Source organism: Chrysochloris asiatica, unplaced genomic scaffold (genome assembly GCF_000296735.1).
Source record: "Chrysochloris asiatica unplaced genomic scaffold, ChrAsi1.0 scaffold00175, whole genome shotgun sequence".
Classification (NCBI taxonomy): domain Eukaryota; kingdom Metazoa; phylum Chordata; class Mammalia; order Afrosoricida; family Chrysochloridae; genus Chrysochloris; species Chrysochloris asiatica.
In genome coordinates this window covers 6,975,540-6,990,716 of record NW_006408693.1, presented here as the reverse complement: position 1 = coordinate 6,990,716, position 15,177 = coordinate 6,975,540, and the positions used below count along the sequence as shown (strand labels likewise).

Genomic DNA, 15,177 nt, shown 5'->3' with positions numbered 1-15,177 from the left:
CCTGGCCTTGTTTTCACTGATGATATGGAGCTTTTCCATTGTCTCTTTCCGCAGATGTAGTCACTTTGATTTCTACGTATTCCATCTGGTGAGGTCCATATGTATAGTTGTCTCTTATGCTGTCTAGAGAAAGTATTTGAAATGAACAAATCATTGGTTTTGCAGAAATCTATCATGCTTTCTCCAGCATCATTTCTATCACTAAGGCCATATTTTGCAAATACTGATCCTTCCTCTCTGCTCCCAACCTTTGCATTCCAATCACCAGTAATGATCAATACATTGTGATTTCATGTTTGATCAATTTCAGGTTGAAGAAGTTGGTTGAATTCTTCTATTTCATCCTCACTGGCTTTAGTTGCTGGTGCATAAATTTGAACAATAGTGGTATTAACTGGGCTTCCCTGTAGGTGCATGGATAGTATCCTATCACAGACAATGTTGTACCTCATGATTGATCTGGATATGTTCTTTTTAACAATGAATGCAACACCATTCCTCTTCAATTTGTCATTTCTGGCATAGTAAACCATGTGGTTGTCAGATTCAAAATGGCCGGTATCAGTCCACTTCAGCTCATTAATGCCTAAGAGGTCGATGTTTATGCTTTCCATTTCATTTTTGACAATTTCCAATTTTCCCAGATTCATACTTCGTACATTCCATGTTCCGATATTTACAGCTGTTTCTCTTCAATTTAAGTTGTGCCCCATCTGCAAAATAAGATTCCACAGGCTTTTCTCCCATGGCCTATACTCCACTCACATCATTACAGTCAACTCTACTTTGAGGAGGCAGCTCTACCCCAGTCGCATTTTGAGTGCCTTACAACCTGAGGGGCTCATTATCCGGCACTATATCTGACAGTGTTTCTCTGCTATTCATAAGGTTTTCAGTGACTAAATATTAGGAAGTAGTTCATCACTCTTTTTTCCTACTCTGTCTTCATCTAGAAGCTCAATGGTGGGTGACCCTGCTGGTATTTAAAATGCTGGTGGCATAGCTTTCAGAGTCACAGCAACTCACAAGCCAACACATTATGACAAATTGACTGGAAGTCCATAGTACCTTTAATATTCTTCATCAACACCATAACTCAAGTGCATAAATTCTTCTACAATCTTCCTTATTATTCATTATCCAACTTTACATACATATGAGGCTATTGAAAATACCAAGACTTGGGTCAGGTGCACTTTAGTCCTCTAATTGAAAAGATCATTGCTCCTGAACACTTTAAAGAGGTTTTGTGCAGAAGATTTGCCTAATGCAATACATCCTCTGATTTCTTGACTGTTGCTTCCAGGAATGTTGACAGTGGATACAAAAAAAAGGAATTATTTGACAACTTCAATATTTTTTCCATCTATCTGATGTTAATTATATTGGCCCAGTGGTAAGGATGTCTGTTTTTTTTACATCGAGGTGCAACCCATACCAAAGGCTATGGTCTGTGATCTTCATCAGTAAGTATTTTAAGTTCTCTTCGCTTTCAGCAAACAAGATTGTATCACATGCGTATCACAGGTTATTAATTAATCTACCTCTAATTCTGATGACACATTCTTCTTCATATAACCTGCTTCTGGGATTACTTGCTCAACAGACAGATTGAACAAGTATGGTGAAAGTACACAGTCCTGGTGCACACCTTTCCCGATTTTACACCATTCAGTGTCACCTGTTGCGTTCGAATGACTGCCAGTTGTTCTATGTACAGGTTCCTCATGAGCATGATTAAGTGTTCCAGAATGCTTATTCTCCAAAACATTGCTTGTCATTATCTACACAGTCGAAAGCCTTTGCATAGTTAACAAAGCATAGATAAGCATCTTTCTCATATTCTCTGCTTTTAGCCAATGATATTCCCTTGTCCAATGTCCTTGTTTAATCCTGATTAAAACTCTGGCAGCTCCCTGTCAGTTTTTTAAATATCTTTAGCAGAATTTTACTTGTGTGTGATATTAATAATACTGTCTGATGATTGCTTCATTCCATTGGGTCACCTCTCTTTGAAATAAGCACAAATATGGATCTCTTCCAATCAGGTTGCTAGGTAGCTGTCTTATAAATTCTTCCTTCAGTACCATGGGCTCTTATCATATGTCATATCTTGAAATGGTTGAACAGCACCCAATTCTTTTTGGTACTGTTACTCTGTGCATTCATTGTATCATTTATTATTTTTCCCATAGAACTCTTCAGTATAGCAACACAGGATCTGAATTTTTTCTTTGGTTCTTTCGGCTTTAGAAATGCTGCATGTGTTCTTCCATTTTGGTTTTCTAACTCCAGGTTTTTCAGCATTTCATTATAATACTAGACTGTCTTCTCAAGCTGTCCTATGAAATTTTCTCTTCTGCTCTTTAACTTCCTTATTTCTTCCATTTGCTTTAGCATCTCTATGTTGAAAAGCAAGTTTCAGAGTCTTTTCTGACATCCACTTTGGTCTTTTCCTGTCTCTTGTTTTCTTAACGACCTTTTGCTTTCTTCCTGCATGAGGTTCTAGATGTCATCTCACAAGTCTTCAGTTCATGAAACCTGTTCTTAAGATGACTTATAAATTCAGGTAATACATGCTCAAGGTCAAATTTTGTCACTTGTGGACTTATTTCTATTTTCTTTAGCTTCAGCCTGAACTTGCATATGAGCAATTGATGGTCGGTCTGTTGCATAATCTGCCCCGGTCATGTTTTGGTTGATGATATGGAGCTTTCCCACCATGTTTTTCCACAGATGCAGTCAATTTGATTTCTGTGTAATCCATCTGGTGAGGTCCACGTGTATAGTTGTGTTTTATGCCGTTTAAAAAAGGTATTTGCTATGAACAGGCCATTAATCTTGTAAAATTCTATCATGTGTAGTACCCATTTGATCTAGCTTGGATGGCTTGCTAACCAGAACTCCATCAGATGAAGATTGATATAGGGAGCAGGCGTAAATTGCTACAACTTGATGAACTGGACCTTTGCTTAGGGACGAAGTTGCCCAAAATTCCAAACAAAAGGGAAGACTTCTTCATATCAAGGACCAAGACTGCCTCCTCAGTACACTGTGTTGATGGGTACAGGCAACTTACACTGTCTATCAAAACTGGGGGTTATAAAGGCATGAAGTGGCTGGCTTATGAAAGCTTTCATGAGGATGCTTATGTCAGAAAGACGAATTAAGACAGACCTCCCACTGAACAGTTTCCTCTTGTCCAGATGGGTCTGGTGATGATGGCAATAGGATTTTATGATTTATTTGTGAGTAATTATTATCAGGACTAATGGCGATTGTCAAAACTGTTAAGTGAGAAGAGGTGTAACTAAAAGGGGCAAATAATTTATCTGACATATCAGGAACAGAGAACCCTAGGACCATCAAGAGGGAAGAGTACGAAAGGAGCGAGGGATCCTAACCACAGAAAAGCAGAGACAGAGCAGCAGAGAACTCTAGGCCCACGGACTGAGAAAGGCAGTGTTCCTGCAGGCAGGAGGCTAGCATACTAAATGTCCCCTTTGTACACTAAACAAATATATATTCAAAATGGTACTCATACCTAAAAATAAAAACAAAAAGGTAACAGAGGTAAATAGCTTGTGGTTAACGGAGGGGATTGTAATCATTGCAATGATTTGTTGACTGTAAAAAGACATCATGATGATGTGCCCTGTAAACCTTCACTCAGTCAATTTACAATAAAAGCTTTAAAAAAAAATTCTATCATGTGATCTCCAGCATCGATTCGATCACCAAGGCCATATTTTCCAACTATTAATCCTTCTTTCTCTGTTTCCAACCTTTGCATTCCAGTCACCAGTAATTATCAATCAATCTTTAACATATATTTGATCAATTTCAAACTGAGGAAGTTGGTAGAATTCTTCAATTTCATAACTACTGGCTTTGGTGATTGGTGCTTAAATTTGAGTAATAGTGGTATTAACTGGTCTTCCTTGCAGGCGTATGGACATTACCCTATCACTGACAATGCTGTATTTCAAGAAAGATCTTGAATTGTTCTTTTCGATAATGAATGTAACACCATTCCGCTTCAGTATGTCATTCCCAGCATAGTAAACCATGTAATTGGCAGATTCGAAATGGCTACTACCGTCCACTTCAGCTCACGAACGCCTAGGATATCAATGTTTGTGTTCCACTGCATTTCTGACAACTTTTAATTATCCTAGATTCATACATCATACATTCCAATTATTGATGGATGCTTTCATGTCCATTTCAGCTCACTTATCTAGGATACAGATCTTTATACATGCCATTTCATTTTTGACAACTTCCAATTCCCTATATTCATACTTTGTACATCCCATGCTCCGATTTTTAATGGCTGTTAGAGAATTAATTTTAAAAATCATGGGGAAAAAAAGTGTGTTGTTGTTGATGTGTAATGCTGTCCAATAGGTTCTGACTCATAGCAACCCTGTATAGGGTTTCCGAGGAACGGCTGGTGAGTTTGAACTGCAGACTCTGCATTTCAAACCAATCTTGCGGTTCAGTGCTTATCCTATAGTGCTACGCCAGGACACCTTGAATGGCCTAAAGTCTCATTCACAGAATTCACAGCTGGATCTCATTCACAGAACTGGAGGTGCTAGTTTAGATTAGTGTTTTCGAAGCTGGATTCTATGAGTAATGCTGTAGAAATGGTATTTACATTGGAAAGTCCCATGTTAAAAGTAAACAATTGTGTTTTTTCCAAAATTGTTTGATTCCTCATTCTTTAAAAAAAAAGCAGATAGTGTAAAATCTCCAAGATGTATAATCTATAATATTTCCAAGTTTTTTTGACTGCAAAGTGCTTTGCCTATTATTAACATTCACAATCAGTATTCCCTGAAAAAAAGAGCTTGGAAAGCAACTGTACTACACATCCTAGACAATATGCAAAAGGTAATGAGTTATGCTTGGCTATCCCAATATTATTATCTAAAGTAATCTCTTCTAGGCTGCTGTGTAGATAAAATACAAAAATCAAGACAAACGGAGTTACGATTAAAACTACCTTCCTCCAGTACAGGTATATTAAATAACTATTTATAATAAGTATTATTATGAAGGAATTTTTGGCTGTAAGAAGATTCTGTTAATGCCTTACTATATTTGGCATGTTGGATGTAAGCATTTAAATCCCTCTTGTACCACAGCATAGGTTTTTAATAAGCTTAAAAATACCCTGCCTTTCACTATTTGTTGTTAGGTGCCATCAAGTCGGTACTGACTCTTAGCGAATGCACAGCAGAACGAAACACTGCCCAATCCTGGGCCAACCTCACAATTGTTGTCATGCTTGAGTCCACTGATGCTGCCACTTTGCCAATCCTTCACACTGGGGGTCTTCCTCTTTTTCTCTGACCCTCCACCCCACCAAACATGATAGCCTTCTCCAGGGACTGGTCCCTCCTGACAATATGTCCAAAGTATGAGAGACGAAGTTTAGCCATCTTGGCCTCCAAGGAGCACTCTGGCTGCACTTCTTCCAACACAGATCTGTTGGTTCTTTTGGCAGCCCATCTTTTTATATTTCTAAGTTTATTACTACAGAAAAAAAAGTAAATGAGGTTATCAGTAAACTGCAGTATCTATATATAAGCTATTAGTAGTAGTCAAACTTATGGTCAGAACTAATTATTAAAGAAAATTCCAGTGTAATTTTTAAAGTAAGTTTAATGATTATTAATTACCTTTAGAGTAACAAAGAAAAAAAACGGGTACAAACCTGGGTGGCCTTTTCCAATTGTAATTTAAGATCCGTTAGTTCCATGTTTGTATCGTGTAGCTGTGCCTTCAGCTTTTCATTTTCAGCTAGAATTTGTTCATAAAGCTATAAAAATCAGGATAGAATAACAAATTATTTTTGTTTCATCCACACATCTTATGGGCATCGCTGGGTGATGCAAATGATTAAACACTTAGTTACTAGCTGGAAGATCGGCAATTTAAAGCCCATAGGTGCTTCAGAAGACAGGCTTGGTGATCTGTTTCTGATAGGCTGGAACCTTGACCGTCCTATGGAGTAGTTCTACTCTGCACACATAGGGGTACCATGAGTTGGAATCAATCTGATGACAACTAATAATAACAAAAATATTTTAAGTATATTTCCCATTGACACATTGCAGTATTAAGGCTAATATAACAAGTGAGTTATTAAAATCAACTACCATGGAGTCGATTCCAATTCATGGTGACCAATGTGTGTCAGAGAACTGTGCCCTAAAAGATTTTATTTGCTTTTTCATACATTTCCTTTTTATTGAGTTTGTTTCTGTTACAGAGTTCTTGCATTGCCAAAAACATGCCAGAGAATTCAAAGAAAGAAATGGTGCCATGGACAGCCTCATCTACCTATCCTATAAGGTTTGGAAAGGCTGAATTTTTGTAAGTAGACCTTTCTTTTGAGGTGCCTCTGGAAAGATTCGAATCTCTAACTTTTCACTGGGATTTCATGAGATATTAAAAGATACATTAAAAATATTTTATAACGCAGTGTGTCAGTAAGTCAGAAACTAGTAACCTCTTAAAAATTAGTTACAGCATTTAAAAAATAAGGCAATACAGAAAAAGCTGACTTTCCAGGATATCTTTAAAAAAACAAAACAAAAGCAGATTATCTGATAAAAAGGGGCTTGCACAGTAATTATAGACAGCAGTTGAGGACCCACTACAGATTATATGGCACTCGAGAGCTTTCCTGCTCATCACTCCCTCTTGAATCCCCCAAACTGAGTTAGTGAGTGTTATCAGTTGCATTTGTCAGTCCACTTCATTACTTACACTATTTCCCCTGACCTCCATCTAATCTATTTTCTCCCACTAATTAATTTTAAGGACTCCTATTGTGGCACTGTAGGTCCGCAGTTCAAACCTACTAGCTGCACCTCAGAAACCCTATACAGGGTTGCTATGGATCAGAACTGACTCGCCAGCACTTAACAACAATATAATTTAACTACAGAAGAGTTAACTTTTCGAAAATAGAAATCTCCTAGTTTTCATATGCCAACCACTCTATCATCACATCACAATTTAAAAAACTGAATGGCTTCCCATTATTCTTAGCCTGTCCTTTAAATAATCTGTAAGGTTGGGTCCTTGTCTATACATCCAGCTGTTCACAAAGCTATAAAAATCAGGGTAAAATAACAAATTATTTTTCTTTCTCCTAAACATTTTATGGGAGCCCCATCTTCTTTGCTTTCCTATGTATACTGAAATTTTAATTCTTTCAATATATCATGCACTGGTCTAGGTCTACATTTAAAAAATTCATAACATTTGGAACATGTTCCTATTCCATTCTTGTAAATTAACTAGTAATGATTCTTCTGTTCTTGGCTCAAACCTTCCTCTCTTAGGAAATTCATCTCTGGCTATAACCGGTTGCCAATGAGTTGATTCTAACTTATAGCAACTGCACAGGACAGAACAGAATGGAAACAGACTGCCATATCTTTCTCCCACAGAACTCAGAGTGTTCAAATTGCATACCTCTTGGATAGCAGTCAGTGTTTAACTACTATCAAGTTGATTACAACTCATAGTAACCTTTACAGGGCTTCGGAGGAACAGCTGGTGGGTCTGAACCACTGACCTTGCAGTCAGCAGTTCAGTGCCTCTAGGGCTCCTTAATCCATCTCTGTGGTTTTATTGTTGAGTGCCATTGAGTCCTTCTCTAGGGCCTTGTTATTTTCCTGTTACACGCTTTTATAAGATTGTACAAAATGTATATTTCATGAAGGCAGACAATATATCTCTATCTGGCCATGAGTAGAGCATCACTACTTAGCACAATTCAGTGTTCATTTCTTTACTGAATTGACTTGTAGGTTTGAACTGCTACCCTGTGGTTAAAAGTCCAATGATGCAGAGTGGCTATTTATAATGGCCCTTCTAGCCAGATTTATTCATTTTGTGATGTATTATAATTCCTAGCCTCTATGCTGGTGATTATGGACCCATTTTGAAATGAGTTGCTAAGGAGTAAAGATTAAGGTGGGGCTAGTGCACTGGACTGCAAAGTTGGTTTGAACCACAAGGTCAAGGGTTCAAGCTCACCAGTTGCTCCTTGGAAACCCTATACAGGGTTGCTATGGGTTGAAAACGACTCAATGGCACTTAAAAACAACTTACCCAAAACTGAAAATGTGGTAATGAAAAAAATGCTGATTTCATTATGAGTTTCTAGGAATAATAATATCCAAACATAAAGGTCTCAACATAAAAGATAATTTATTTTAATTAAATATAACTGAATAATCCAAGTACCTTTTTAAAGTCAGTTGGATCCTCTTTTTCTAGCCTGCTACTGTAAGGTTTTCTTTCTTCTAAGTAACTGTATGGTCCAGAGCGACCCAGCAAGGAATCATACCGATCACTAGTTGATGAAGAACTGGTTTCATACCTTCAAAATATTAGTTTAAAGCAAAATCTTTTATCCAGGCTTTCACATTATTTACATTAGCATGCACCCTAGTACCGACTAACTTGATATCCCAAAATAGTAGTTAACATTCAATTAACTCATCTGTTAACTAAGCAATATTTTTGTGATATATAACAAATGATCATCTATTTTTAATAGTACTAATTTGCATCATTTGAGGAGGGAGTTCAAAATTCCCATATCTACAAGTAGAACATGTGGTTTTATAACATGATAAAATCGACATATAACAGATTTCAACAATTTTGAATTGTACATTTCCCCACATGTTTTACATTTTATAAAGTCAGGACATAGCCTTGAACTTATGGTGTATTTTAGTTTAACTGCAGCATTAAATTGTAGAATAGCAATTACACTGACGAATGTATTAGCAGTTCTCTGAAAAGATGAATGATGTTCAGCCAGATGATACTTTTTAGTTTTCATTTATCTAAAGCAGAGGTAAATGATTCTGAATACCTAGTCAAACATATCTGGCTAAGTGCAGATTTCATTAGCTTTTAACATTAACAATTCAATGATTAGAGTGGAAGTAACCTAGGAAACCTAGAAAAACAAGAAAAGCTACTACTGTTGTAGAAATTCATGAAAAATTGTATTTCTTGGTAATCTGTGACTAAAAATAAAGAAAAAAAATAAGATAGCTAAGGAAGTTAACTAAAAAGTTATCTATAGATTTTTATTAACAAAATATGAGGGATTTAAAAAAGTCTGTGAAAAAATTTCATTGCTGTTAAATTCCACAAACATAAGCCCCCTCACAATTTAATCAATGTATAAAATTCATAAATAGTTAACATATTTTCAGCCAAGAGTAAAAATGAGATAATTAAAAAAAAAAAAAAAAAAAAAGGTAAGGTAAAACATACCTTGAGATGGAATCCGTCTTGAAAGAAAGAAAAACAAACACAGTCACCATAAATTTTTATGCTTTCATTAAACAATTAAGTTAGTATTGATAAAGCACATTTCACATTACAAGCTTATTTATTCACTGGTTATCTTCTTTTTTATATTGTGAATTGAGTCAAGGCTTACAGACACACACCACTTTTACATTCAACAAATCATTCTTTGTTTCATCTCAATGATTGCAATTTCTTCCACGAAACAACAGCTGTCCCGCTTTCTCCCTGTGGTTACCTATGTATGAATATTCTCTTTCAAACTCATATATTTGTGGGAGATATACATGTATAAAGGAGCTCTGGTAGCGTAGTGGTTATGAATCGGGCTGCGAGCCGCAAGGTCAGCAGTTCGAAACTACCAGATGTTTTGCGGGAGAAAGATGAGGCTTTCTGCTCCTGTAAAGATTTACAGCCTCAGAAACCCTGTGTAGGGTCACTATGAGTCGGAACCAACTCCATGGCACATAACAACAACAACAAAACATGTATATCTATTTCCCACATTTCCTCCCTTATTCATTCATCAGCCTGTTGCTTCAAGATTGTATATGTATCATGATTTACCTCTCTTCCCATTAGTCCCTGCATATCTTCCTGTGTCTTCATCTATCTTCATCATTCTTCTATCAACCTCCACTCTTCTTGTATACTGCCCTCCCTGTAACCTCATTTAACATGTGTCTACCCTCTAGCCTGTGAATTACTCTCCCTTCCCTCTCACCCCTGGTAACCATCAAAGAATGTTTCCATTAGCATGAAACCTTTCTTGAGTTTTTACAAGAGTAGTCTCATACATTTGTCCTTTTGGGATTGACTTATTTCACTCAGCATAATGTCCTTCACTGGTTATCTTTGAATGTGGTTGTTTTAAGGAAGAGACAAAACACAGATCTACTGCATGTTTTTACATGTACAATAACATACAATTACATCTTGTCATTTATGAATATCTTTTTGCCTTATAAATAAAAGGAAAAAAAAACCTGAGAAACTACGAAAAATGTTCAGTTCTCATTCAGCTTTAGAAATCAACAAATTTGACACTAAGAGATACCAAGTTTACTGTTATGTTTTAAAGCAACTATTTTTGGTTCTGAGGCAATAAAATGCGAAGCAAAAAAGAAAAATATTTAAGACATTTTATGAGTAACAGTATACACATTCTTCATGCAAAACTTATTTTCAGAAATGTCAATTATATATCCTACCCCCCTTTAAAGTTTAGAAATAAGGAGGAGATTATGATTACTTCACATTAATTTTCTTGAGCAAGTGGTATGCTATGCTGAAGTTCTAATATGGCTTCTTAACCAAATGATGAAATGATTTGACAGTGTGAATATTATTTTACAAACAGTAAACTGTGTTCATTTTAAAGTATATAATTTGATTGGTTTCACGGTTTTGTATATTCATAAAACTGTAACTACAATCAAGATTCAAAACATTTCCATCACTTCTAACATAGCTTTTATGTCCCGTCCCCTTACAGTCCCTGGTGTGGTGCTGTGGGCTAAAGCACTGGACTGCAAGGTCGGTTTGAACTCCAAGGTTGGTGGTTCAAACTCATCAGCTATTCCTTGGAAACCCTGTACAGTGTTGCTATGGGTCGAACCCGATTTGATGACACTTAACAACTACAGTCCCTCCACATGTGATCTATAGGCAAACCACTGATATTTTATCCCCACCCAGCATGTAGATACAAGTTTCAGTAAATGTTAAGAATAAATAAGCATAAATGAGTACAATTTAAAAGTAGTCCTAGAAAAAGACAAGTACTTCTAAATATAAAAAGTAATGCTCCTTACTTGAGTTTCTTTCTTATTGGATCCCTCTTCTGTATCGGACTGTTGTTCTTGCTCATTTTCATCACTCTAAAAAGGATTGCCAGTATATTTTAGAAAAGTAAAAATTTAAACCAGTAGTATTCAAGAAATTTAGGGCTTATCCAATTTAAAGAATCAACCATGAAATGAATGAAAAGAAAATTTTATTTTCAAGTAGGAATTTTTCTGTCTTATACAGTGGAAACACAATTTGCCATCAGACACAAGCTAAGTAGATTAGCATATATGGTGATCTACTTGGCATAAGAAACACATTAATATTGGTGATAAAAAGCTGGAGGCAAAAAGAAGATATTTCATTTTATACTAGAAAGAACAGTGATAGTGTGCTATACTAAGTGAGAAAATGATTAGGAAATCCACTGTTTTAAATTAGAAAGACTAGATTCTACAGGTTTGGCAAGAGTTTTATAACAGTCCTACTATGTTTGGGTGATTCATCCATCTAGAAACTTCTTGGGAGTTCAGAGCCCAACAAATAGAAAAATCAAGGGTTCAATAGGATAAAAGCCTAGAAGTTCAGACTATGAACTAATCCTTGGAAGTCTCAACAAGTCAAAAGGGCTTCATCCACACACACACACACACACACACACAAAAGGGAAACTTGCATTCAAACATACCCGGCTCAGGATCACTATAAAAATACCAGGTTTTCGTTTCAAATATTGATAGAGCTGTTTTTAGCCGTTTGACTTAGGGAGAATTATTTAAAATTTTAAGCCATAATTTCCGCATCCATAATGTAGGGATAAAAACTTTATGCCATTATTCTGAGTGCTACCATTTGGGTACCTAGCAAAACTGTGATATGTGAAGTTGTTTAGTGGATAAGCAATTTCAATAAAGATGACAGTTATATGCATTAATATTAATTCCATGCATAAACTGATTATCTTTATGCATTGGTATTTTGTGGGACAATGCAGATATACACTAAAAGCATAGGAGAACAATAAAGTGTTGAGATACAGAGTTTCTGAGAAGTTGTTAACTAAAAAAGGATGCTAATAATAAAGAGCTGCCACCCTTTCAGTGACTTTGACTGTTTTTGTAAGTGTATGAGATAGGTACAAACATGTGGTATAAAAGGGGAAGGAGATACGTGCTTTCATGGCTAATCAGAACTCAATCCAATGCTGGCTCAAATTAAGAAAATGGGTACTGCTAATGTGGATCTCAGGAATGATCCTTATAATACTAGTTAAGTAGATGACTTCCGAGAATGCAGTTTTGAAGGGAAAAATGGTCTGAATAAAACTGGGTGAAAAATACTAAATAATAAATACAGTTTTGATTATGAAATTGCTAACATATCTGATTTCTTAAGAAGATGAGAATTTCAAGTATTAAATTATTATGCTAGGGTGCTAAGATTGATTGTTTGTTTGCTTACTTACTTACTGTTTTAAAATATTAACTGGGCAATCAAATAAAGTCAACCAGACATTATGTCTGTTTTTTTTTTCCTTGATGGAAAAATAAAATACACTTGCCCAAAAGTACTGAACTAGAATCTGATCAATCTTCTAGATCCAACTACCAATTTACAGGAAACATTAAATTGAAAAAAAAAGAAAAAGAGTAAAGTGGGATACAAGGACCCCATTTTTTTCAAAACAATCAGACAGTGGGAGAAACACTGACTAAAGGGGACTTTAATCGTTAGAGGCAGGAGGGACAGTGAGGAAAGGGCTGACGATCTGCTTCCTTGAAGATGACTGCGCCAAGAAAACCTGAGGGACAGCTTCTGTCATGTAACACACAGGGCTATTATAGATTGGAACCAACTTAACAGCTATAGGTTCTTTTAAAAATTATTTGCATCATAATCAAAACCCCAAATCATAAAACCACCACTATTAACAACAAACAGTCGATTAGAAATGAAATGCTGACAAGATATTTGAAATTAAGGATGTACTGTGAATTAACTCAGAAGAAATGTGATAATGGTATATTATAAGAACATATTGTGATTATCTTTATAATATCATTTTACAAAAACATATTTTTAATAACTTTTTAAAGTGAGTCCAAATCTTTTAGAAATATATACTGAAATATTTACATAATAAATTACATAGCTAGGATTTTCTTTAAAACAATATGAGAGTTGGGGAAGTGGTGGCAGGTGGGGTTAGCAGAAATGATGGATACATAGGGGGGTCATTATACAATTCTGTTATTATTGTTTATGTCTGATTTTTTAAATTGTTTATATATTAAACATTAAAATAGAAGTAATGGGGGCAAAAAAAGGGTTATAGGAAAACACACCTGTTGCTATCATTCTGTGGTTATGCGTTGCACTGAGATACCATTAAGTCTCACAATCACAGTGCTCCTCCCTCTCTGTTTGCTCCTACATATGAGCAGCAATGTCACTCACATACTCAAGGATCAGGAACAACATTGCATTGAACAGGATTGTTATAATTTGATAAATAACACTGTTTATATTCAGTCTCCCTTGTAATCAAAATTATTCTGTTATAAAGACCTTTTAATGCCATTTGTGACATGGGAATTAAATGTACAAACCTTTCTTTCAAGATTCTTAGATAAAAATGCAGTTTGTTGTTGTTGTTAAGCATCAACAAGTGGGTTCCAACTCACAGTAACCCTATAAAAGGATTCTAAGGCTTTTAAAAATCTTTGCGGAATCATAAAGCCTCATCTTTCTCCCTGTGGTCCACAGTTCAGTGTCTGCCTTATGGAGTCTCTGAGAAGTTTAGTCATTTGAAGTAATCAAAATACGTACCCCGAGCTGGTGCTGTTGTTTTTAGCCCATAAATGGGTCAAAACTCCTAATATTAAGTAGCAAATATCTAAGTAGTAAATTATCCTTATAAAGAATAATGTCTGATAAACAATTTGATGCAGGAAACATACTGATGGTCTGAAGAATTTGAGGAGTATAAGAAGTTATTAGTACATACTTCTGGTAACATTAAGTATATTAGCAAGTAGTGATATTTGAATAAGCTCTCACATCTTGTGTCCAAAATGAGACTCCGGTAGATCTTCTTTTCTCTCTTGGTCGCCGTCGCTCTCTGATAGATTTAGGTTTATCTTCACCTTCTTTTTCTTCTTCTCTTTTTTCTCCTTCTGTTATTAAAGATTACAATTAGTCATATGGCAGCACTACAACTTGACAGAATTTGTAGGGTGAATGTAAACACAATTCTAAGTCAACTTCCTTGAGAAGCCTCTCAAATCTCTAACTGAAATTAATGTTCACTTGTGTCAATGCTCTTGTATACTTTGTGCAAATTCACACCCAAGCTACAAGGATCCGTATGTGTCTCCTATTAGAACATTCTTGAGGATCAAGACAAGAACTAATCAGCTTCGGTTTCCTAGTGCCAAACAAGAACATTTTATGTAAGACATATTTAATAACCATATTTGCTGAAGAGAAAATAACTGACTCCTATGAGAGGATGGAGTTTCAGTTATTACTGAGATAGTTACTATACCCAAACTAAACAATCCAATAGAAACAACAACAAAGAACCAGTTAATGATGAAACAGCAAGTACAAATCATATAAAACAGAGTTTTTGCTTCTACTATTGCCAGTCTTCACTCAGCAAAGGAGTAAGTGTAGTATTTACTTAATTTCTATTATCATCAAAGTTCAAAACCTTTTCTTCTAGAAAAAGATTTCATCTTATATTTAAAACAAGCATTAAAAAAAAAAAAACAGTAGTTTTACAATTTTTGTTTCCTTTTTCGAACAGTTAAAATGGCTTAAGACTTACATACTAATCATTTGAATACACCTTAAAAATGTAGATATAAGTGGAATAAAATTAAGAATGACTTTCACAAATCTACTGAACTATAAGAAAAGAATCACAGCAAAAGAAAATCCATTCATTCTAGCAAGAATCACTATAGAGCCAAGATCTAAAATTCAAATGCCTCTAGTGGTCATGGCAATTTGGGCCAGGAGGGT

General features: G+C 35.5%; 1 protein-coding gene across 3 annotated transcripts in view; it reads right to left on the bottom strand.

Annotated features, from left to right (window-relative positions):
• PPP1R12A (protein phosphatase 1, regulatory subunit 12A) overlaps positions 1-15,177 on the bottom strand; it is a 253,983-nt gene that overhangs the window by 19,147 nt on the left and 219,659 nt on the right. For 2 of the 3 annotated variants that reach the window (XM_006871837.1, XM_006871839.1), the window contains 5 exons: positions 14,209-14,324; positions 11,175-11,240; positions 9,325-9,341; positions 8,275-8,410; positions 5,726-5,830 (listed from right to left, as the gene is read on the bottom strand). In XM_006871837.1, coding sequence (XP_006871899.1) covers positions 5,726-5,830; positions 8,275-8,410; positions 9,325-9,341; positions 11,175-11,240; positions 14,209-14,324 — 440 coding nt within the window. The remainder of the gene's footprint in view (positions 1-5,725; positions 5,831-8,274; positions 8,411-9,324; positions 9,342-11,174; positions 11,241-14,208; positions 14,325-15,177) is intronic. The other variant, XM_006871838.1, reaches the window with a different exon arrangement.